This window comes from Hypanus sabinus, chromosome 9, assembly GCF_030144855.1.
Source record: "Hypanus sabinus isolate sHypSab1 chromosome 9, sHypSab1.hap1, whole genome shotgun sequence".
NCBI lineage: Eukaryota > Metazoa > Chordata > Chondrichthyes > Myliobatiformes > Dasyatidae > Hypanus > Hypanus sabinus.
The window spans coordinates 157,270,639-157,296,906 of NC_082714.1; the positions used below are offsets into that span (position 1 = coordinate 157,270,639).

Sequence of the window (26,268 nt, forward strand, 5' to 3'; positions counted from 1 at the left end):
AGATTAGAGAGAGGAGAGGCTGCGTGAAAGTCTGTTGGCATTCCACAGATCAGCTCATTTAGAGGATGATATCTATTATTATTATTTATTTTAAATTCTTAAAATTATTTAAAAATTCATTATGTGTTTTTTCCTGGTTCAGGTCAGGGTTTCACATATATAACCATCTAACAATTACAGCAGAGAAATAGGCCATCTCGGCCCTTCTGGTCCGTGCCGAACGCTTACTCTCACCTAGTCCCACCGACCTGCATTCAGCCCATAACCCTCCATATATATTCCTAAACCAATGAGATGACACACATGTGCAAGGCCACAAGTAAACACGATTGGAACTAGCACAAACACATTGAGTTCAGGAGCTGAGAGGTAATGTTGCCGCTATATAGGACCCTGGTCAGACCCCACTTGGAGTACTGTGTTCAGTTCTGGTCAGCTCACTACAGAGAGGATGTGGAAGCCATAGAAAGGGTGCAGGAGAGATTTACAAGGACGTTGCCTGGATTGGGGAGCATGGCTTATGAAAACAGGTTGAGTGAACTTGGCCTTTTCTCCTTGGAGTGACGGAAGATGAGAGGTGACCTGATAGAGGTGTATAAGATGATGAGAGGCATTGATTGTGTGGATAGTCAGAGGCTTTTTCCCAGGGCTGAAATGGTTGCCGCAAGAGGACACAGGTTTAAGGTGCTGGGGAGTAGGTACAGAGGAGATATCAGGGGTAAGTTTTTCACTCAGAGAGTGGTAAGTGTGTGGAACGGGCTGCTGGCAACGGTGGTGTAGGCGGATACGATAGGGTCTTTTGGATAGGTACATGGAGCTTAGAAAAGTAGAGGACTGTGGATAAGCCTAGTAATTTCTCAGGTCAGGACATGTTCGACACAACTTTGTAGATCAAAGGGACTCTGTTGTGCTGTCGGCTTTCTGTGCTTCTATGTTTCTAAGAATAGCAGTACAGAAATCAAAATATTACTTATCATCCTCTAAATGAGCTGAACTGCAGAATGCTGACAGACAACAACGGACTCAGCACCGATCCCTGCGCCACACTAGTCACAGGCCTCCAGTTAGCGAGGCAACAATTTACAAACTACTCTCAGGGTTCACCTATGAAGCCGATGTAAAATCCAATTTACTAACTCATCCTGAATGCCAGGAGACCGGACGTCCTGTTGTTAACAGTCTCCTCCGAGTTCTGCGTCCAAGGAGTTTGTACTTTTCCAAACAAAAAGGAATAATTTTACATTCATTTAGAAAAGTGGTTAGTGATGTACACTTTTCTGCTTAAAATCTCTCAATGTTATAGTTTTAGACTGCAGACCCTGAGACCAACCATAACATGATAAATGAAGTCAAGCAACTCTTGGAATTCAATTCCATGGCACAGCATGATTGTCAATGGAATACCCATCCGCTGAGTACATTGCAAACAGATGTGGACTTTTGTAAGGGAATCAAGGAATACAGTGATGGTGCAGAGATAGAATTTCTGCCATGGTCTTCAATAGTAGAGAATGTTCGATGGGCCAAATGGCCTTCTGTTACTCTGGATTCTTACTTTCTTCACTTGTTTGAAGGGAAGGTCTCATTCCCTTCCGCCTGGAGGAGTAATCAGAAGGTGCAGTGATGTGTACGTAGTGAAGTTCCGGAACAGCCACGGTTCCTCAACCATTTGGTTCTTGAAGCAGCTGACACAAGCCTAGTCACCCCATTTACCAATACTATGACCAGATTGATTGTGTATAATTTGTTTTATTTTGCAGTTACTGCCTATTACCCAGCTGGTGTTTAGGGCAGCAAAGAAGGTCCATTGTCTCTGTCTGTCCATGGCCATCTTCTCTATTGTGCCCCAGATGTAACTCAGGGTCCTCATTTCTGCCTCAGTGATGTGGCATCAAGTTGACTTTGGTCTCTTGTGTTTCCTCCACCCTTCAGGGGTCCAGTGAAGTTCTGTCTTGATGATGGAGTTGGCCTCTCTTATCATCATGTGCCAAATCCATCTCCAATGTCTCCTCATGATGATTGTGGCCGTTCTCTTGATGACACTGAAAGAGAAGGGCATGGTTGGAGATCCTTCTTGGCCAGAAAATACAGAGTTCGTTCCGGAGGGTCACTGTATGAAATGACGACCGTTTGGCATTGAGCTCAGCCGGAAGTGAAGTTCTGCTGTTCCCAATGTCACGAGATTTAACTTTGTCAGACATTATAGCATTCAAACCCTGCCACAGCTGTTGAACATCCCTCTTTGATTCCAGTCTAGTCTGGAATCTCCACTTTGCCTGAGAGACAGCTTTGCAGAGATCATACCTGCACCTTGATCTCCAAACTTGAATGCCTTTAATCCGGCTCTCAGAGCATTCCAGATTTCATTGTTCATCCAGGGCTTCTGATTGGCAAAAACCCTGAAGAATTTTGTGGGGACACACTCATCCATTGCTGTTTTAATAAAGTTTGTAATGACTCTGGCATAGTCACTCAGCACCTCAGATGAGTTCTAACACAGCCCAGTTCACTGACTCAAGGCAATCCTGCAGCCGTTCCTCTGCCTCCCGAAACCACCTCTTACTTGTCTTGATCTCTGGAGTCTTGCTCTTTAGACACTGCCTGTATTCAGGTAGTGGAGGTGCAGCCAAATGATCCGACTTGCCAAAACATGGTCTCCGGAATGAACGGTAGGCATTCTGTATCGTAGTGTAGCGGTAATCTAGTGCGTTGGGACCTCTGGTGCAACAGGTGACATGCTAGTGATAATTGGGCAGAATTTCCTTCAAACTGACCTGGTTAAAGTCACTGACTATAACTTACAATGCATCAGGATGTTCTGTTTCTTGTTCACAGACAGCTTCCTGCAGTTTCACAAATGTTTGCTTATAATCAGCTGCTGGTGGTGTGTAAACTGCAGTCAGGATCACAGATGAGATCTCCATGTGCAATGGTCTACATTTAATCATTAATTGTCCTCATTCAGGGGACAAGAAGTTGAAATAACCCCAACGTTGATCTACTTAAGAGAATTGACTAAAATGCTTATGCTGCCACCTTTTCCCTTCTCAGAGCTGAAGGTTTGATATATTCTGAAAATTGTAAAACCTTCCCAGTCATACCACTGCATCAGGTGTGTCTATATTTAACCAGGTTTCAGTGCAACAACAACTGAGATCTGCCTTATCTGTCTCTTAGACAGCAGCCTTGTCCTAAGATCGTCAACCTTATTTTCCAGTGACTGCACATTCGCCAACAAGATACTGGGTAGAGGAGGCCTCATCCCCCTGCACTTCAGCCTGGTTCGAATTCAATCTCTCCTGCCGTGTTTTCAGCCATGTCGTTGACCCTTAAAGGCACCACTACCCTTAACTGGTCCATGTTCAACTGTTGAACGTGAGATCTGAAGATCATTGATGTCACTTCATTGTCTGTTGTTAAGAGGAAATTTATATTCTGCAGATGCCATAAGAGTGGTTCAAAAGGAGTATACTTAAGAGGAAAACTAGTACAATTTCCTGCGGCCCATTGAGAGTCGCCAATGTACACCAGTGCCATCTTAGAGTGGGCTGTTGATCAGCCTGTTCTTGTCATGTCCGCTGGGTGAGCATCACGTCCGTTTATGGATTTCATGTTGTGGAAAGAATGTCCATCCTTTGACCAGATAGTTCATGGCACAGAATTTTAACAGTCTTTCACCATTGTTATTCATTGTTTCAGATCCATGGTGCCCATGACCCTAGTGAAGTGCAAGTTGATAGAACATAGAAATCTACAGCACATTACAGGCCCTAGTTATTCCCCACTTTGGGGTTTAGATCTCCCATGATGATGGGAGGTCCATGGCATGGTGTTAACTCTACCTCCCATTGCAGTTGCTCATAGAAACTTACCTTTCTTCAATATCACTATCATTAGTCGGAGCATAGCACTGGATCACAGTCGTGTTCACTTGCTTCCCTCTCAGCCTGACTCTCATCAGTCTACTGTTCATTGGTTTCCACTCCAGCAAGCACTTCTCAATGGCTTTCTTCAAAATGACAGCTACACCATCATGATGCTGTTACGAATTCCCGTAAATGGATCACTTACCAGCAAAGATAGAGAGGTCCGTTGAAGTTTGATGGTACTATTTTTAGAAATATTTATTGATAAAGGGCACAAAAATAAGATTAATGCAAACATACAGATAATATATGTCGTCAATACTAAATCTAAGCACGGGTATAATAATAACTAATAAGAAATAGCTCTATCGTTGTCTAGGGGTTAATGTATTGTCCGATGGAAAGATAACAGTCACTATCAGTTCGTTCAAGCTGCAGCGTTGTTGGGTTTAAAAGTGATGCGGTTTAAACTTGCCCCAGGTCTTTTAAGATGCCAATCCGTTGAGTCAGGGTAGCGGGCTTCCCCGTTGTTAGCTAAAAGCTGTTTTCCCGTGGTTCCAGCCACGGAATCGAATGCACGTGGCTTCCTTCAGATGACTTCCTGCTGTTACGTGGTTGCTTAACGTTTCTTCTGGTGCGTCTGAAGGCGTTGTTCCCCAGACCCTCTTTTATACTTCCTCATGTGGTCTCCGATGTCAATCAGGTTGGGATGATGCAATCCCTCAACCAGCCCACTCTGGTCATCCCCTGAGGGGCTTCAATGAATAGTACAGTACTCAATACACAACTTGGTCTTCCAGAGACAATGGCCATGTCCCGTAGCTTTACATCACCGGGGAAATGAGGCATTTTGCACGTCCCATTCTCATTTCCTGGGCCCCTTGACCCAACCCACCGGTGATCTTGTGATTCTCACAGAGGGGGCTACGGATGTAACAATGCTAACCATCTTCCCTTACCGAGTATAAAACTGTTTTACCAGTTGCTGCCTTTAGCCTGAATAAAGGAAAGAATAAAGGGGAGAAAGGACAGACAGAGAGCAGTTACTGGAAGTTTGAGAATGCAATGTTCATTTTGCCAGTTTGGAGATAACCCAGATGGAATAGTTTGTGTTATTTTTTGGTAATGGCATCTATAGCCCAAGGAACTTGGCCTTGGAGATGATCAATCCAGCTTAAGAAGTGGGTTCTGAGATGGAGAAAGAAATTTAGAGTGAAATTTTACACCAAGAATACCAGAATTGAACAGTCAAGAGGTTGTAACTATTACTGAATATCCAAAGAGAAGAACTGCAATATCCTCAAGTAGGGAAGGGGAAAGAGGCAGGGTGATGGAGGCCAGTTGGACCAGGACCAGAGAGAAAAGAATAAAGCGGACAAAGGACAGAGGGGAAGCAGTTACTGGGAATTTGAGAATTCCACGTTCATGCGCTAGGTTGAAGATTACCCAGATAGAATACGGGGCGCTATTTTATAACAAAATGCAGCAGGCTTTAGTGGTGACAAGTTTGCCCAGAAAAAACTGCAAAAAAGGAATTGATCTTCAAATAAACAGCAAAAGAATGGCGGGCAACAGGGGAAAGACTAGGGCAGTGGGATTTATTGGTGGACACTCACAAATAGGTAGCAATAGCTGGATGGTCTTGTCCTGTGAAGTGAACATCCAGGATTAAAGAGTAAATTCTAACCAAACTTAAGGACAAGAGTACTCACCTGTGAGTTTGGTGTAAGCCTCCATGTCACCAATGGCTGTTGACATTCTATACTGCCTCCCACCCGAGCCGCTGATCAGGATGTGTGGATCTGCCAACACCATTGCTTCCGTGATCCTAATGGATGAACATGTTGAGAATCGTGTCAGTACTGTTGTCCACACAGCCTCCTTCTGATGTTGACAGCAAACACAAGAAATGAATGTGGGAATGGCTTCAGCTTACTTGGGCTATGGGAGAGGAAGGGTAAGGAAACATGTGTTCAGATTCACCACTCATCAGCAAGACCCGAGTGAACACTGCAACAAACACTCCACATTCTGGTTAGTAAAGGGTGTGTGGTGAACTATGTGACTGTCGGGACACGCCCCCTGCTGACTGCTCCTGTGGCTCCTCCCACAGGCCCCTGTTTAAAGGAGATCTGAGGCCTGACGCTCGGCCTCAGTCTCCAGGACATTGTATGATAGACACTCACTCCTGGTTCCTTCTTCCAGTCAATAAAAGCCGATATCTCGCCTTACGTCTCAGTGTGAGTTATTGATGGTGCATCAGGGTGTGACCAAATTATCTGCCAGTTAGTAGCCAAAGGCTGACCCGTGTGGTCACAGTGCCTTTCACACAAGCCAGTGCCCTTCACCAGCACAAGGGCTGGGAGAAGATGAGTGGGTGGACACAAGGGTGTAAAATGAATAAAAAGCACCATACCAGCCACACTTCAGGAATACTCACATGCTCTCAATGATGTTGGCCACTTTGTGCTGACAGGCCGTGCGATGTAAATTATAACGTGTGTTATACATGTTATATAAGTTGCCAACTACCTGTAGAGCAAGATAGAAAATGAGAGATCATATCACCATGTTTGTTTCAGGAACAGATCCCAGCAGTGACTGGTCCTGTCACTATGACACTGCAGGCATTGAAGAGTGTCTACGTGCAAGTTAGTCACCGATCTCATGATGATACTTTTATCCCAGTTAGCAGATCAGACAGATACCAATATCTCTGCTCCATCACATAACCCCATTCATTCAGGGATGTTAATCTCAAATTATTATCCAACAGCCATTCCTGTAAACTGACCGATGTCCAAACACCACCCTTAAACCTCTGTACTTCTGTTATTTGTGGCCCTCCTCCCCATTTTGCTTAATTTTCCATGTTTAACTTTAAATTGTTTTTATATCTGCAGATGAATTTCTAAATGATCAGCAAGTTCTGAATGAGTGAGAGCATGGACCATTACACCACAGTGCCGACTATTGAAACTACTCCACACTCAATCCAACACTTTCCTCCTACATAACCCTCTGTTTTCCTTCCATCTGTGCCTATCTAAGAGTACCATAAATATCCATAATGTATCTGCCTCTAACACAACCCCTGACAGAGCAGTCCACACACCCACCACTCTCCCAGTAAGCCAAACCTACCTCTGACACCCAACTATATTTCACTACAATCACCTTAAAATTATGCCCCCTTGTATTATCCATTTCTGCTGTGGTAAAAGGTCTTTGGCTGTTCACTCTATCTATGCCTCTTATCAGCTTATATACCTCTATCAAGTCATCTCTCATCCTTCAATCCAGGAGAAAACCATATCCTTGTGGCTCTTGAACTCAATCCCACAACTACTGAAGACCAACAAACCAAATTCCTTCTTAATAATCGTATCAACTAGTGCAGTAACTTTGAGGGCTATGAATGTGGATCCCAAGATCTCTGTATTCCTCCTCACTGTTAAGAATAGTACCATTATCCCTTGGTCTAAGTTATGGCTACCCTAAAGTCTAAATCTTCTTTTCTACTGTAGCTTAGTGAAACCTTTCTCAATGATCCACCTCTGAGATCTCTGCTGTACTCTGACTCTTTAACCCCGTGCACATTCATTCATCATCTCTCTCTGGTGCTCCTCCTCAGTCCTTTTCTCCATGTTCCACTCTCCTCTCCTCTCAGATGTCTTCTTCTTCAGCCTATTACCTTTTCCACCTATTGACACTCAGTTCCTCACTTTACCTCCCCTTCCCCACTCACCTACCTTCCCCCCAGCTGACTACACCTATCCAGCTTCTACTCTTTCCCCCTAACTTCTTAGTCTGGCTTCTTCTCATTTCCTTTCTACTCCTAATGTAGGGTCTCAGCCCAAAACATTGACTCTTTATTTCCCTCCATTGATGGTGCCTGCCCTCCTTACTTCCTTCAGCACTTTGTTGATGTTACTCTGGACTTCCAGTATCTGCAGAATCTTTTGTGTGTACTTCTCAATACTGCTAGTATAAGTACCTTTGAGATAATATTTCTGACTGACAATGTACAATCGTTACAATTAGCTCAGTCTGGATAAGCCAAGGATTTTCAAACCAAACTCAAGAGACTACGCGGCTTCTCAAAACATTCATCACCTTATCTCGAACGCATATGATCTTCATATTGTTGACTTCACAGACTCGAACATACTTCAGGATGCATTGATAATCAAAGTTGTTCTGGATTCCAAGATGGTAATTGTCCCTTCAGAGATAAGAAAACACATTAATAGCATCCTCTGTCGTGTCATTGGTAACTGGTTTATTGTGACATGTACTGAGATGCAGTTAAAAGCTTCAGTGTCACTTTCCATCCAATCACATTGTTCTAAAAGACGACTATGTCAAAGTGGGAGAAAGGGAAAAACAATCTTAGAATGCAGATAGTTACAGAGAAAGTGCATGCAGACAAGTGTAGTGGGAGGGTTGCAACAAGATAGATTAAGAGATCAAGAGTTCATCTTTATCATTCAGTAGGACTGTTCATAATTCTGATAACAGGAGAATGAAGCTGTCTGAACATGGTGGTACGATATCAGGCTTTTCCATCTTCTGCCCAATGGAAGGAGAAGGCGAGAGAATGTCCAGGGTGGGAGGGGTCTTTGATTTCCCAAAGTCCATGACAAGGAAGCCCGGGTTTCATGCTGGCCAGAGATGTGGCTGCATCTCTCTGCAATTCCACAGAGCATTTCCATATCAAACTGTGATCCAGTCAGGATGCTATGGTGCATCAACAAAAATCCGTGAGGATCAATGGGAAATATGTTGAATTTCTTCAGCTTTCTGAACTGAATTGAATTAAATTAAATCAAATTTCATTACTTACATCCTTCATATACATGAAGAATAATAATCTTTACGTCTAAATGTGCAATGTGCAATTTACAGAAATTTATAAGAAATAGCATGTACAACAGGACAGTCAATATAATATAGAAATGCAGTTGTGTCAGCATGAATTAATCAGTCTGATGGCCTGGTGGAAGAAGCTGTCCCAGAGCCTGTTGGTCTTGGCTTTTATGCTGTGGTACCATTTCCTGGAGGGTAGCACCTGGAACAGTTTTTGGTTAGGGTGACTCGGGTCCCCAGTGATCCTTTTTACACACCCATCTTTGTAAATGTCCTGAATAGTGGGAAGTTCACATCTACAGATGCACTGGGCTGTCCACACCACTCTCTGCAGAGTCAAACAATTGAGGGAAGTGCAGTTCCCATACCAGGCAGTGACGCAGCCAGTCAGGATGCTCTCAATCGTGCCCTTATAGAAAGTTCTTGGGATTTGGGGGTCCATACCAAATTCTTCAACTGTCTGAGGTGAAAGAGGCACTGTAATGCCTTTTTCACCACTTAGCAGGTATGTATAGGACCATGTGAGATCCTCTGTCATGTTTATGCGGAGGATCTTAAAGCTGTTCACCCTCTCAATCCCAGATTCGTTGATGTCAATAGGGGCTAACCTGTCTCCATTACAACCAGCTCCCTTATTTTTGCGACATTGAGGGAGATGTTGTTTTCTTGACACCACTGTGTCAGAGTGATGACTTCTTCTCTGTAAGCTGCCTCATTATTATTTGAGATTAGGCCAATCAATGTAGTGTCGTCAGCAAATTTAATAAGCAGATTGAAGCTGTGGGTGGCGACACAGTCATGTGTATACAGAGAGTAAAGGAGGGGGCTTAGTACACAGTCCTGAGGGGCACCTGTGTTGCAGGTCAAAGGGGCAGAGGTGAGGGAGCCCACTCTTACCACCTTCCGGAGATCTGACAGGAAGTCCAGGATCCAGCTACACAAGGCAGGGTGGGTGAAGGCTAAGATCTGTGAGCTTCTTGCAATGGTGGGTGTAAGAGGTAATGGAAAACACACACACACTCATACACATGTGCACACACACAACTTCAAACAAGAGAAAATCTGTAGCAACACACAAAATGCTGGAGAAATGCAGCAGACCAGGAAACATCTGTGGAAAAGAGTACAGACGATATTTCGGGCCGAAACCCATCGGCAGGACTGAACTTGACCATGACTTGGCCATTTCTAATTTTCAAACTGAAAGCTCCCAGCAGAAACAATTAAACCTGGTCCAAATTAACTTTCCCATGTTCCAGGTGTGGTCCTACTGAGAAAAGTCAGAGATGATGAAACGCTCATAAGCAGTTGATGAAGACTACAAAGAGGCCTACATACCTGGCCAAATAATCCCACTTATCGACATCAATCCCAGTTCGCTTATTGGCAACGATTTCATACAGAAAGCTTTTCTCCTTAGGACGACCCTTGTACGGCCACTGGGGAGACTAGATAGCAGAGTTAGTGGTGAGCAGTGCACAGGGAGTGAAGATGGATCCACCACTCAGGCTCTCCCTCATTCCCTCCACATCACACAGACCGAATGCAACCCCAGTGGGAAAACCAAACTGTACTGGCCCAGGATGAGATGTAGCATATCCAAATACTATACTCATAATATTTCCTACTTCTTTCTATGCTGCCTCGATGACTGCGTTGGTGCTGCTTCCTGCACCCATGCTGAACTCTGCAATTTCATCAGCTTTGCCTTCTACATCCACATCATTCTCTGGTCTTTACTTGGTCCATCTCTGACACTTCTCTCCCATTTATCGATCTCTCTCCTTCCCTGGAGTTAGACCATCTATCATAAAGCTACTGACTCTTACAGCTACCTTGACTCAAAAGCTTCCCACCCTGTTACTTGTAAACATGCTATTCTCTTTTCTCAGATCCTCTGTCTCTGTATCTGCTCTCAGGATGAGGCTTTCAGGTCTGGAACAGCTGACATGTCCTCCTCCTTCAGAGAACAGCGTTTCCATCATCTACCATCAATGCGTCTTCTTCAATTCTTGCACATCTACCCTCACCCCATTTTCCCTCCAGAATAGTGAGGATAGAGTTCCGCTGGACCTTACCTACCACCCCATGAGCCTCTTCATCCATGCCAGCATTCTCCATAACTTCTGCAAAGCCCATTTTCCCTGTCCCAGATTCAACAGGGATTACTCTCTATGTGAATCCCTTGTCCACTTGTCTCTCCCTACTTACCTCCCTCCTGGCACTTACTCTTACTCCTCCCTCACCATCATTCAGGGCCCCAGACAGTCCTTTCATGTGAGGCAACACTTTACCTGTAGGTCTGACAGATCATCTATAGTATCCAGTACTCTGGTTCAACCCCTGAGACATCTGTGAGAGTTGATGTTAATTGGGGGAACCAATTCATCAAGCACATTTGGGATTTTGCCATGGCCATCCATTTCGATTTGAATTCTCATTTTGACATGTCAGTTCATAGCTTCTTCTACCGCTGCAATGAGGCCACACTCAACATAGAGGAGCAACAACTCATGTTTTGTCTGGTAATGTCCAATCTGTTGGCATGACCATCAATTTCAATAATGTCCAGTAATTTCTCCCTCTCCCCCTTCTCTCTTTTTCCACTCCCCATTCTGGGTCCCCTATTACTTCTCTTCTCCTCACCTGCCCATCATCTCCCTCTAGTGCCCCTCCTCATTTACTTTTGGCCATGGTTCACCGTTCTCTCCAATCAGATTCCGTCTTCTTCAGAGCCGTACCTCTTCCACCTATCACCTCTAAGATTGCTACTTCATTCCCTCTCTCCTCATTTCACCTATCATCTGCCATATTGTACTCTTTCCCTCCCCTCACCTTCTTATTCTGGCTGCTACCTGCTTCCTCTCCAATCCTGATGAAGAGACTCAACCTGAAATGTTGACTTATTTCTTTCCATGGATGTTGCCTGATCTGTAGTGTTCCTCCAGGTTTTCCAGTACTTGCAGAAGTTCTTGCGTTTATTCACACTTCCAGATACTTTCTGATGCCATCTAAGTTAGCCTTTCTCCAATTTTGAATTGCAACTCAGGAACCAGTCCTAAGTTTCTCCATAATAACCTTGAAATTTTTAAAATTATAATCACTGTATCTAAAATATTCCCCTGCACACATTTCTGTCACCTGCCTAATTTCTCCTACCAAAGTGCATGACCATACACTTCCTGACACTATATGCCATCTGCTATTTCTTTGCCCATTCTCCTAATATTACTAAGTCCTTCTGTAGCCTCTAGCTCCTCAAAACTATCTGCCCCTCCACCTATTTCATATCATCTGCAAACATCGCAACAAAGCCATCAATTCCAACATCCAAATTATTGATATATAATGTAAAAAGAATTGGTCCCAGCACAGACCCTGCGGAACATTACAGTCATGGGTAGACGACCAGAAGAGGCTCTCTTTATTCCCACTCTTTACCACCTGCCAATCAGCCACTGCTTTATCCATGCTAGAATATTTCTTGTAATACCATGCGTTTGTAGCTTGTTAAGAAGCCTAATGTGTGGCACCTTGTCAAAGGCCTTCTGAAAATCCAAATACACAACATCAACCAATACTCCTTTCTCTACCCTGCTTATTATTTCTTCAAAGACTTCCAACAGCTTTGTAGGCAAGTTTTTCCTTTGAGGAAACCATGCTGACTATGGCCTATTTTATCATGTGCCTCCAAGTACCCTGAGACCTTATCCTTAATAATCGACTCCAACATCCAACACTGATGTTAGAGTAACTGGCCTCTAGTTTTCTTTCTTCTACTTATCTCTCTTCTTGAAGAGTGGAATGACTTTTCAATTTTCCAGTCTTCTGGAACCATTCCAGAATCCTAGCGATTCTTTAAAAATCATTACTAATGCCTCCACCACCTCTTCAGCCACTTCCTTCAAAACCCTGAGTGTCCACCATCTGGTCCAGATGACTTATCTATATTCATACCTTTCAGTTTCCCAAGAACCATCTCTCTAGTTATAGTAACTTCACACACTTCATAACCCCTGACACCTGGAATTTCCACCATTCTGCTAGTGTCTTCCACAGTGAAGACTGATACAAAATACTTATTCAGTTCATCAGATGTTTCCTCATCCCTCATTAATACATCTCCAGAATTATTTTCCAGTGGTCCGATATCCACTCTCACCTCCATTTAACACCCTATGTATCTGAAGAAACTTGATATCCTCTTTAATATTATTGTCTAGCTTACTTTCACATTGCAGCTTTACCTTCTTAATGACTTCTTTATTTGCCTTCCGTTGGTTCTTAAAAGTCTGCCAATCCTCTAACTTCCCACTAATCTTTGCTCTGTTATATGCCCTCCCTTTGGCCTTTTGACTTCTCTTGTTAGCCACAGTGTGTCATCTTGCCTTTAGAATACTTCTTCCTCTTTGGAATGTATATATCCTGTGCCTTCCAAATTACTTCCAGAAATTCCAGCCATTGCTGCTTTGCCATTATCCTTGCTGGTATTCTTTTCAAATCAATTCTGGCCAATTCTACTCTCATGACACTGTAATTCCTCTCACTGCACTGTATTACTGATATATTTGACTTTAGCTTCTCCTTCTCAAATTTCAGAGTAAATTCATTCATGTTATGATCACTTACCCCCAGGGGCTCTTTTACCTTAAGCTCTCCCATCAGCTCTTGTTTACTGCACAACACCTAATGCAGAACAGCAGCTCCCCTAGTGGGCTCAACCACGAGCTGCTCTAAAAAGCCATCCCATAGGCACTCTAGAAACTCCCTCCCCTGGAATCCGGCACCAACCTATTTTTCCCAATCTACCTGCATGTTGAAATCTTTCATGACAATTGTAACATTGTCCTTTAGGCATGCGTTTTCTATCTCCCATTTTAATTTGTAGGTCACATTCTTACTACTGTTTGGGGGTCTGTATGCAACTCCCATCAGGGTCTTTCTACCTTTGCAGTTCCTTAGCTCTATCTACAATGATTCAACGCCTCCTACCCCATGTCACCTCTTTCTAATGATTTGATTTCATTTTTACCAAGAGAGCAAAACTGTCCGCTCTGCCTTGGCATTAAGCTCCCAGCTGTAATCTTCTTTCAGCCATGACTCCGTGATGCCTACAACATCATACCTGCCAATCTGTAATTGTGTTGCATGTTCATCTATCACATTCCGTATACTGCGCGAATGCAAATATAACACCTTCCGTCCTGTAAACACCCTTTACGATTTTGTCTGCTTTTATGTTGCAACTCATCATGTTGACTGCAAGTTTGTCCTAGGCAGAGCCTTTCCTCACAATACAATGCCTCTGTTGGTAAACTAACTCCCTCATCTTCAGCACTATTATCCGCCTTTCCTACAATACTTCTTGCATTGAAATAAATGCTGCTCAGACCCTTATATATATTGATTAAGGAAATCTTCCTGAGCACACTTGACAAACTCTATCTCATCCAGTCTTTTCATAGTTTGGGAGACCCAGTCAATATGTGAAAGGTTAAAATCTCCTACTATCACTGCCTTATTTTTCTGCATGTCTGTTATCTCTCTACAAATCTGTTCCTTTAAATCTGTGCTGACTATTGGGTGGTCTGTAATATAATCATGTTAATGCAGTCATTCTTTACTTACCCTCAGTTCCACCCATAGAGTTTCAGTAGGAGAGCCTTGTCTCAGTATAGCTGTGACATTTTCACTGACTAATAATGCCACCCCTCCTCCTCTACCTGCCCCTCTATCATGTCTAAAACACCAGAAGGCTGGAACACTGAGCTGCCAGTCTTGGCCCTACCGCAGCCAAGTCTCACTGCCTACATTACACATTGCATTGAAATAGATGCAGCTCGGAACATTAGTCTCACCAGGATCAATGTTCTGTTTCCCGGGTTTGTATGTAGGCTTAACATCTTCATTCCCCACAGCCCATCCAGTAGCTACCCTAGTACTCTGGTTCCCATTCCCCTGCAACTCTAGTATAAACTCCCCAGAGCAGCACTAGCAAATCTTCAAGAAAGATTATTGGTCCCCCTCCAGTACAGGTGCAAACTCGCCTCTCTATACAACTCTCACCTTCCCCTCAAGAGAGCCCAATGATCCAGAAATGTGAAGCCCTCCCTCCTGCACCATCTCCTTAGCCATGTGTTAAACTACATTATCTTCCTATTTCTGGCCTTACTAGCTCGTGGCACTGGCAGCAATCCTGAAATCACCATCATGGAGAACCTCTCCTTTAATATAGCACATAAACCTTTGAACCCACCCTACAGGACCTTGTCACCCCTCCTGCCTATGTAATTTATACCAGCATTAGACATGACCTCTGGATTTTCACCCTCCCCCATAAGAATGCTTTTGACTCATACAATGAAGGAACCACATTCTCATCGCCAGAACCTCCTCTCTGGTCCTCTAGCCAATGGCTCCACACTTTATGTCTGAGACTGACTCATCGCTGCTTCCTCAAATCCAGGTCTACTAACGCTGGACAAGTCCAACGACGGCAGTGACAGCCACATCATGCAAATGAATAGTAGTGATCAGGAGGCAAAAACATTAATTCAATTATTTAATGAGCAAACACAAGGAAATCTGCAGATGCTGGAAATTCAAACAACAACACACACAAAATGCTGGTGGAACACAGCAGGCCAGGCAGCATCTATAGGGAGAAACACTGTCGACGATTTGGGCTGAGACCCTTCATCAGGAGTCCTGACGAAGGTTCTTGGCCTGAAACGTCAACAGTGCTTCTCCTTATAGATGCTGCCTGGCCTGCTGTGTTCCACCAGCATTTTGTGTGTGTTCTTTGAATTCAATTGTTTATCTCTCTTTTGTTTGGGTGCGCATAAAAGTAAAATTTCCAGCTTATATTCCAATTGCTTAGCTAAACAGTGTCACTTACCTTTTTCTTTTCTTCTGCACCTTTGATCAGTTCCTTTATAAATGTCACATCTTGTGACCCCAGGTCATATATTTCCAGCCAATCTTTTAAAGTATCGGAGGAAATCAAGTATTCGAACATCGTTATCGAAGCATCCTCATGCTACACCAACAACAAATCAGAGGAAAGAGTGAGTCGTCATTCTATGGAAATGGTTAATATTAGAATTAACAATTTATTGTGCTGGAACAACAGTTCAGTTTACTGCATTAGCCCCCATGGACAGGAAGCTGATGTAGCACCACACAATGCCAGCAACTCATGTTTAAATCAATATAAATGTTTGTCACTTCACACAACATGACAACAGGCCCTTCAGCTCAACTGTTCCATCCTGACCAAGGGCTATAAAAGCTATTCCCATTTGTCAGCATTTGGTGCATAATCTTCTAAACCTGTCCCATTCATCTACATGTACAACTATCTTTTAGAATTTGTTAAATTGTACCTTCCTCAACCATTTTCTCTATCAGCTCATAGTACGTACATACAGTATCTCTCTCTGTAGTCTCTCTCACTCTCTCAAGTCAAAATGGCATCCTTGTAAACTTTGAGGCATTTATTCTGAGACCAGGTTGACTAAAACTGAACACAACATTCCCAATGTCATACAACTGCAACGTAATGTCCAACTTCTATACTCAAATCCTGAATGATGAAGGCCCAGTGTGTGAATCGCCTTCCTCTCCGCATAGTTCAGCTGTCACCACACTTTCAAGAAACCCATCTGATTGCCCAGATAACACATACAAAATGCTGGTGGAACACAGCAGGCCAGGCAGCATCTATAGGGAGAAGCACTGTCGATGTTTCGGGCTGAGACCCTTCGTCAGGACTAACTGAAAGAAAAGATAGTAAGAGATTTGAAAGTAGGAGGGGGAAGGGGAAATGCAAAATGATAGGAGAAGACCTGAGGGGGTGGGATGAAGCTAAGAGCTGGAAAGGTGATAGGCAAAAGGAATCATTAACGGAAGTCAATGTCCATGCCATCAGGTTGGAGGCTACTCAGACAGTATATAAGGTGTTGTTCCTCCAACCTGAGTGTGGCTTCACCTTGATTGCCCAGATCTTGTCCTAGAAACAGATAGTAAACCGTCACCTCTAACCACAGCTGTCTGTTTCAGGGATGGCCAAGACTAAGACTGACTGCTCCAGAGGACAATAGACAACAACATGGCTGCAACTCCAGAGTCACAAATGGACCAGGCTCTGAGCACCATGACCATGGCTTTCTGTCCCAGATCTGATCCACTTCAAATTAGCCTACCACTGTGAACCTTTGGATTTCTTGCCCTGTTGCCATCTTATCCACATGGCACAGACAGATCTATGACACTGAGCCATGCCCATTGGAAGCTGGGTGGATACGTCTCCTCAGAGTGCATACAACATATGTGACATTGTGATGTACCAATGGTGAAGGGAAATGAAACAGATACCAAACTCAGAAGTGGTAGAAGAGTCATTATGACATTCCCTTTGCTGGAAATCTGCTGCTTCACATCGACTGAACTTCCTCAAAAACATAGCTTCTACTGATGGGATCCTGGGGCCCAGCCCATTGCCCCCTGTCTGCCAACACACACTTTTACACAAAGTATTTGGAGAGCGTTACCTGCCATTCCAGGGATCCTTGTGTCTGGGGGATAAACTTCTGATCAAACGAGTGCGAAAAAGGACCGTGACCTGGGAAATAAAACATCAGTGTTACAGTGGAAAGAACCTCAAATGAGAAGGGGGTTAGTTTCAAATGTCATCAACAAGCGGTCAGCTCCAAAGAGTAATACACCTTAAGCAGTGCTCAGGAACGTCAGACCAGACCACTGCCTCAGTTAGTGTGTCCTGCATCATCTCTCCCTGGTAGACTGTGAGCTGGGCTTGAAGTCTTTGTCTTTGAGGTCCCTCTTTGCATTAACCTCAAACTCTGAAGTCAACAAATTGCCCAAACTTCACAAAACAATAAAAAGGGGGATGTTGCCCCACCAACTCATCCAATGCCCCTATGATGTCTTTACCTCACCTAGATCATGGCAGAGTCCAGCGATCTGAACACACAGGATATCCCGATCATCAACCTGAAGTTCCGGTTGGCGCCTAGCCAGGACTTTCACCAGTTCTCCTGCCAGATGTGCCACACTGCAGGGCAAAGAGACAGTATTTATATAAAGACACACAACCTTTCCTCAGTTGCTTTCAAGTACTATTTAACCTTAATGCCCATAGTTTATCCAAGTATTCTTACTAGTTGTTGTCTAGTCATAGACTCTGCGGTTTAATTACTACCATGGTGATGGAGAGAGGTTGAACAGTTTTGCACTTTATTTGTAGGAGGGAAGGAGAATAAGAGTGATCTTATAGAGGTGTATAAAATTATATGGGCCAAAGACAGGGTAAGTACATAGTCCTTTCCCCTGTGTTGAGGACAAGGGTTGAAGGAGAGATGGGAAAGATTTAACAGGAATCTGAGTGGCAGCCTCTCTCACAGAGAGGATGCTCAATTGGTGGAATAAACTGCCACAGTAAGTGGTTAAAGGAGGGACATTAAAAAGAGTCTGATTCAATTCTCCAGGTTAGAAGTCCACTGAAAAGGGAAATGCATAAACATTGGGTCGACATACAGCTGGGTTCAGTCGTGCCTTGTCTGTTCTGATGTCAGTTCTGAACTTTGTCCACTCCCCACATTGCTCCACACTCTCCCGTTGGTCTCCGTCCTCCTCAGTAATACTGCGTCACTGTCTGTCTGTCGGACAAAGCACTCTCTCACTCAGTCAATGTCAGCAAGCTCTTTACAAACCGGAACAATCACAGACTGAGAGCACCACCGAACAGAGACAGGAATTCACGTCTTCAGAGCGTTTCACAGAAACTGAAGTGGTTGATGAAGGGTGGTGGGAGGAGAGAGAGGTGAAATTGCCCTTTGCGTTGGTTCTGTTTTGTAACTTCAAAACATTAAATTAATTCAAAGGAAGACCTGGGAAGTCCAAACTGCACTGTAACTCCATCCTTACTTTTTAGCGAGGCACATGCGTATCACCATGGCGATGTGATGACGTTTGCAATTCACGTATTTTTACATATAACCCATAATTAATTATTTAAGTGAACAAGAATTCTTAATCAAACTATCCAAATAAAAGAAGCAGGGGACTTTCACACCAGACAAGACCCAACATGCACGTTGTGCAAGGAATCCACTGAAACCGCCCAGCACGTAGTAACATGGTCAGCAAACACTGAACAGCACAACCAAGTGGCGGGAATTGTCCACAGGAACATATGCACTAAGTATGGATTGGACACTGCCTAGTCCAAATGGGAAACACTCGAGAAGGTAGTGGAGAATGTCAGTGCCAAGAGCCTGTGGGACTTCCAAATGCAAACTGATAATCGGGTACTGGCCATCCAACCAGACATAGAAATACTGGGCAAGGAACAGAAGAAAGCAATAGTAATAGATGTGGCGACCCCAAATGACAGGAACATCAGGAAGAATATGAGAAGCTGGAGAAATACCAGGGCCTGAAAGAGCAGATAGAAAGGATGTAGAAAGTGAGAACTGAGAGTAATCCCGGTAGTGATAGGAGCACTTGGGGCTGTGACATCTGGACTGGGAGACTGACTCCAACAAATCCCGGGAAAAACATCTCCGATCTCGGTCCAAAAGTGTCTACTACTAGGAACAGCAACAATACTGCACTGAATCCTCAAGCTCCCAGCCCTCTAGTAGAGGACCCGAGATTGAGGAAAATGCACATTGACGCCACTCATAAGGCTGAGAAAAATTATGTGTGTGTGTGTGTGTGTGTGTGTGTGTGTGCGTGTGTGTGTGTGTGTGCGTGTGTGTGTGTGTGTGTGTGTGTGTGTGCGCGCGCGCGCGTGTGTGTGTGCGTGTGTGTGTGTGTGTGTGTGCGCGCGCGTGTGTGTGTGCGTGTGTGTGTGTGTGTGTGTGTGTGTGTGTGTGTGTGTGTGTGTGTGTGCGTGTGTGTGTGTATACCTTACTCAATGGAGTGCTTGAATCCCCCCACGTCCTTACCCAACTGAGTGCTTAAATCTCCCTGAGTCCTTACCCGATGGAGTGCTCGAATCTGGTGTGGGAGGCTCCGGGATACACAAAGTGTACCCCCCCCCCCGAGCTGCTTAATGAAGCGGAGACGCTGGAACTGCGGCGTGTCTATGATGCGGACCAGCAGTGGGTGCATCTCAATGTGGCCGTGGATCGGGTCGTTGAACACCTGTGGGGGAATTGAAAGGTCTCAGCTCACATCACAAGGCAGCTTTCTATCCCTCTGTCGAAGACAATGCCTGACCGATTGGGTACTATTAGTATTTTGTGTTTTATTCCACTGAACTTGCGGATAGAAAATTTTGGAACTCTTTTTTTCTCAACAGAATACAGATCAGAGTCAATATATCGGATTTACATCCCACTCATCACTCCCAGTAATCTATGAGACAGACCTGAAACATTGACTATCTCTTCTCACAGATACTGCCTTTATCCTTCTGAGTTTTCCCACCATTTTTTGTTTCTGCAACTGAATCCTCGATTTCTTCACTTGCAAACTGTAGTCTGTTCGGAATGGCAGCAGTCTCCATCAGCACACGTGCACCACAAGGCTGTGTGTTTAGCTCCCAGTTTAACTCACTTTATAGCTATGATTGTGTGGCTAAGCACAGCTCCAAATGAGAATTTAAGCATACTGACGGCATTGCTGTTGTTGGCAGAATTAATGGTGGAAATATGGAGACGTGACAGCATACAGGAGGGATGATTGAAAATCTGGTAAAGGGTGCCATAGCAGCAACCTCTCACTAAATGCCAGTATAACCGTTGTGATGAATATTGACTTCAAGAAGATGTTGGAGGTCCATGAGCCAGTCCTCATTGGGGATCAGAGGTGGGGAGGGAGCAGTAGCTTTAAATTCCTTGGCATTATCAAATCAGAAAATCTGTCAAGCATTTTGTACTTTAACTGCTGTTAATTTATTTGCGTTAATATAACTCGCACACAACACATAAGGCAACAGGTACCCTTTGGTGGAGGAATGTTGTTTCATTTGGTGGTATACATGTATATATGGCTGCATGATAATGAACTTGAACCAGATTTGGTATGTTTTCTAAAATTTTGACAAACTTCTATAGGTGCAAAATGGAGGGTATTCTATCTGGCTACATCATGGACTTGTATGGAAACACCAATGCCCAGGAATGGAGATGTCTACAGACATGTCCATCAGAGGCAAATCCCACCCCACTATTGATCACATCTACAAGGAGCGCTGCCAAAAGAAAGCAACATCCATCATCAAGGACCCCATCATCCAGGCCATGCTTTCTTTTTTTCTACTATAATTGGACAGAAGGTACAAGGGCCTGAGGTCCCACGCCATCAGGTTCAGGTACAGTTATCACTCTGCAACCATCCGGCTCTTGAACTGGTGTGGGGATCTGCGCTCACCAAAATTCTGAACGGATTCTACAATTGGCAGATGCATGTTGTTCTCAGTATTAAATATATATATTATGTTTTCACAATAGTTGTAAGTCATTCTTTGATTATGTATAGTTTTTCATAAATTCTGTTGCATTGCTTTACTCCCCTCATGAAAATGAACTTCAAGGTAGTAAATGGTAATATATATGCACTTTCATAGTAAAATTTTAATTACCTTATCTTTAGTTCTATCTATTCTATGTTTCCGTAAGACCAAAAGCGGTAGGAGCAGAATCAGGCCATTGGCCCATTGAATTATTTAATCATGGCTGATCCACTTCTCAACTCTGTTCTAAATGGATGCCCCTGTTTCTGAGGCTGTACCCTCTGGGCTTTGACTTCCCCACCATAGGAAACATCTTCTCCATCCACTCTATTGCATCCTTTCAACCCTTGATAGGTTTCAATCATATCCCCACTCATTCTACTGAATTCCAGTGAGTACAGGCCCAGAGCCATCAAAAGTTCCTCATATGATAAGCCTTTCAATCCTGGAATCATTTTCCTGCACCTCTTCGAACCAATGACAGCACATCCTTTCTTGGATAAGGGGTTCAAAACTGCCCACAAAACTCCAAGTGAGACCTCACTGGTGCCCTATAAGGCCTCAACATTACATCTTTACTTTCATATGCTAGTCCTCTTGAAATTAATTCTGACATTTCTGCCTTTCTCAACATCAACTCGATCTGCAAATGAACATTTGGGGAATGTCGCACAAGGACTCCCAAGTACCTTTGCACCTCAGATTTTTGAAATTTCTCTTTTTTTAGAAAAGAGTCTACACTTTTCAGCAAAAACCCATGAACATACATTTTCTGACACTGTATTCCATCTTCAGTTTCTTTGCCCATTCTCCTACTTTGTCTAATTCCTTTTGTAGCTCTTTGTTTCTTCAACTCTACTTGCCCCTGCACCTATCTTCATACTGTCAGCAAACCTGGCCACAAAGCCATCAATTCCATCATTAAAGTCATTGGCATATAACATTAAAAGAAACGGTTACAACATAGACTTCAGTGGAACACTACTAGTCATTGGCAGCCAACCAGAAAAGGCTCCCTTTATTCCCACTCTTTGCCTCCTGTCAGTCAGCCAATGCTCTATCCATGCTAGTATCTGTCCTGTAACACCATGGGCTCTTAACTTGTTAAGCAGCTTCAAGTGTGGCATCTTGTCAAAGGCCTTCTGAAAATTCAAGTACACAAGATCCACCAATTCTCGTCTATCCTGCTTGTTATATTTTCAACAAATTCCAGCAGATTTGTCAGGCAAGTTTTTCCCTTGAGGAAGCCAAGCTGACTTCAGCCAATTTTATCATACGCTTCCAAGTACCCAAAATCACATCCTTAGTAATCGACGCCAACATCTTCTCAATGACTGAGGTCAGACTAGCTGGCCTATAATTTCCTTTTTTCTGCCTCTCTCCATTCTTGAAGAGTGGAGTGACATTTCCAATTTTCGAATCCTCTGGATCCATGCCAGAATCCATTGATTCTTGAACAATCATTACTTCCACAATCTTTTTAGTCACCTGTTTCAGAACTCTGGGGTGTATGGCATCTGGTCCTGGTGACTATCTACCTTCAGAACTCTCAGTTTCCCATGCACATTCTCCTTAGTCATGGCAACTTCACTCACTTCTCTCCCCTTGACACCTAGAACTTTCACCATACTGCAAGTGTCTTCCACACTGAATACTTAATTATCTGTCATTTCCTTGTCCTCCATTTCTATCTCTCCAGTGTCATTTTCCAGCAGTCTGATTCTATTTTCACCTCTCTTTTAATGCCCCAGCAAACTTTTGGTATCCTCTTTAATATTATTGACTAGCTTACCTTCGTATCCCATCTTTTCCTTCTTTATGACTTTTTTATTTGCCTTCTCTTGGTTTCTATAAAGCTTCCCAAACATCTAACTGCCCATTAATTTTCTTCCCTTTCTCTGGCTTTTAAATTGGCTCTGTCTTTTCATGTCAGCCACAGTTGTGTCACCCTCCCTTTAGAATACTCCTTCTTTCTTGAGATGTATGTATCTTGTGTCTTCCAAATTGCTCACAAAAAATGTAGCCATTGCTGCTCTGCCATCCTCCCTGCTAGTGTTTCCTTTCAACCATAAGACCATAAGATGTAGGAGCAAGATTACGTCAGCAGTTTGGACTGGAGAACTCATCTAGTGAGGTATTATGGGTGGAACTCAGGAATAAGAAAGGTTTGACCACGTTAATGGGGCTATATTATAGACCACCCAACAGTCCAAGCGATTTCGAGGAACAAATTTGCAGAAAGGTTGCAGACTATTGCAAGAAATGTAAGGTTGTTATAATAAAAAAACACAAAATGCTGGCAGAACTCAGCAGGCCAGACAGCATCTACGGGAGGAGGTAGTGACGATGTTTCAGGCTGAAACCCTTCATCAGGAGTGAAGTAACATGGGATGGTCGAGGGGGGATGAGAAGTGGGGGGAGGGATGAAGTAGAGAGCTAGGAAGTGATAGGCTGGAGGGAAATGGGCTGGGGGGAGGTGGAGAATTATGGGAAATAAAAGAGAAAGAAAGGTAGGGCTGGGGGGAGATTACAGTGAGGGGGGAAAAAAGAGAGAGAAAGAGAACCAGACTAAAATAATAGATAGGGATGGAGGTAAGGGGGGGGGGGCAGGGGTATCAACAGAGGTCTGTGAGTTGAATGTTCATGCCGGCAGGTAGGAGGCTACCTAGACGGGAGATAAGGTATTGTTATAATAGTTTGTTTTTAACTTTTCACATATTGACTGGGGTTCCCATATGGAAAAAGGACTAGATGAGATTGAGTTTGTCAAATGTGTTCGGGGAAGTTTTCTTAATCAGTACGTAGAAGTCCCACTGAGAGAGTGTGTGACACTTGATCTGCAATTAGGGAATCAGACAGGGCAGGTGACAGAAGTTTATGTAGGTGAAAACATTGCATCTACTGATAAGAATGTCATTAGGTTCAATGTAAATATGCAAAAAGATAGGTCTGATGCACGAGTTGAGATTATAAATTGGAGAAAGGCCAATTTTGGTGGTATCAGGATCAGCAAGTATGGATCAGATCAAGCTAATCTCTGGCAAAGGTGTACTTGGTACACGGGAGGACTTCAAAAGTGAAAATTTAAGATTACAAAGCTTGTATGTGCCTGTCAGAATAAAGGGTAAAGGTAACAGTTGTAGGAAACCTTGGTTTTCAGGAAATATTGAGACCCTGGCTAAGAAGTAAAAGGAGGTGCATAGCATCTACAGGAAGGTAGGAACAAATGAGGTGCTTATGCAATGTAAGAAATGCAAGAGAACACCTAAGAAGGAGATCAGGAGGCTAAAAGAAGGCATGAGGTTGCCTTAGCAGACAAGATGAGGAGAATCCTAAGGGATTCCACAAGTATGTTAAAAGGATTGCAATGAACAAAATCGGTCCTCTGGAAAATCAGAATGGTAACCCCTGTGTGTGGATGGGGAAGGTCTTAAAAGCAGTTTTTGCATCTGCGTTTACTCAGGAACCAGACGCAGATTCTATAGACATTAGGCAAAATGGTATCAACCTCATGGACTCTATACAGATTGCAGAAGAGGAGGTGTTCTTGAGGCAAATTAATGTAGATAAGTCCTCAAGGCCTGACAAGGTGTTCCCTTGGACCCTTTGGGAGGCAAGTGCAGAAATTGTTGTGGCCCTAGTAGAGATATTTAAATCATCCTTAGAGACAGGTGAGGAGCTGGAGGATTTGAGGATAGCTAATGTTGTTCTGCTGTTTAAGAAAGGCTCTAAAAATAACCAAGGAATTATAGGCAGCCAACAAGAAAAGATTCCCGTTTTTCTCACTCTTTGCCTCCTACCAATCAACCAATGCTTGTGCCTTTCTTGTAATACCATGGGCTCCTAACTTGTTAAGCAGCCTTATGTGTGGCATCTTGCCAAGGCCTTCTAAAAATCCAAGGACATACATCCACTGATTTTCCTTTGTCTGTCCAGCTTGTTATCTCTTCAAAGAATTCCAACAGATTTGTCACGCAAGATTTCCCTTGTGGAAACCATGCTCACACATGCCTGCAATTACCCGAAAACTACATCCTTATCATTCAACTCAGAAGAGATCCCAATGATCCATACTCCTGAATCCCTGCCCCCTCACCAGTTACTCAGCCATGCATTCATTTGTCAAATCATCCTATTCTTACCCTCAATGGCATGTGGCACTGGCAGCAATCCTGAGATTACTATCCTGGAGGCCCTGTTACTCAGCTCTCTACCTAGGTCCCTAAAATCTCTCTTGAAGACCTCCTTACTTTTCAGACCTACACCTTTGGTGCCAATATGTACAAAGACTTCTGGCTGCTCACTCTCCCACTTCAGAATGCTGTGGACCTGATCCAAGACATCCCTGACTGGGGTACCTAGGAGGCAATGTGCCATCTGGGCGGCTATATCGTGTCCACAGACATATTGCAGTCCTCTGCACCTCTCTTGTCTTCTGAGTCACAGCACCAGACTCTGTTAGAGACCCAGTCACTGTGACTCCCACTGGAGTTTGTCCCCATCAAAAGTATCCAAAGTGATCTACCTATTATTGAGAGGAACAGCCCCAGGGATAATCTGCGGATACTCTGCATTGACAGCCCATTTCCCATCCTTCTCCTGACAGTCACCCAGATACCTGCCTCTTGCAACCTAGGAATGACTACCTCCCTGTAGCTCCTATCCATCACTTCCTCAGTCTCCTGTACGAGCCAAATGTCATCGAGCTGCAGCTCCAGTTGCTCAACACATTCTCTGAGGAGCTGCAGCTCGGTGCCACTGGTGCAATGAAATTATCCAGGAGGCCAGAGGTCTCCCAGGATTTCTACGTCTCACACAAAGAACCAAACACAGCCCCTGGAGCCATTCTCACTGCACTAACTGTGTCCTGACAGATGAGGAATGAGCATGGTCTCCCGGGGAGGAACAGCTTCCACATTCTCATTCGCATCACCTTGTCTGACCCTTTCCAATATTCTTACCAATGGAAATGTCTTTTCCGTCGAGTCTCTTCATTTACAAAAGCTCCATCCATGTCACCTTCTATGGGGTAATAAGTCCCTGCTTTAGCTG

The 26,268-nt window shown here is 43.8% G+C and overlaps 1 protein-coding gene across 1 annotated transcript in view; it reads right to left on the bottom strand.

The window, feature by feature from the left end:
* LOC132400128 (deoxynucleoside triphosphate triphosphohydrolase SAMHD1-like) overlaps nt 1-26,268 on the bottom strand; it is an 83,779-nt gene that overhangs the window by 18,700 nt on the left and 38,811 nt on the right. Inside the window, 10 exon segments of the mRNA XM_059981203.1 lie at nt 5,579-5,694; nt 6,307-6,398; nt 7,983-8,091; nt 10,074-10,174; nt 14,880-14,891; nt 15,634-15,774; nt 17,288-17,358; nt 17,693-17,808; nt 19,740-19,789; nt 19,791-19,904. Coding sequence (XP_059837186.1) covers nt 5,579-5,694; nt 6,307-6,398; nt 7,983-8,091; nt 10,074-10,174; nt 14,880-14,891; nt 15,634-15,774; nt 17,288-17,358; nt 17,693-17,808; nt 19,740-19,789; nt 19,791-19,904 — 922 coding nt within the window.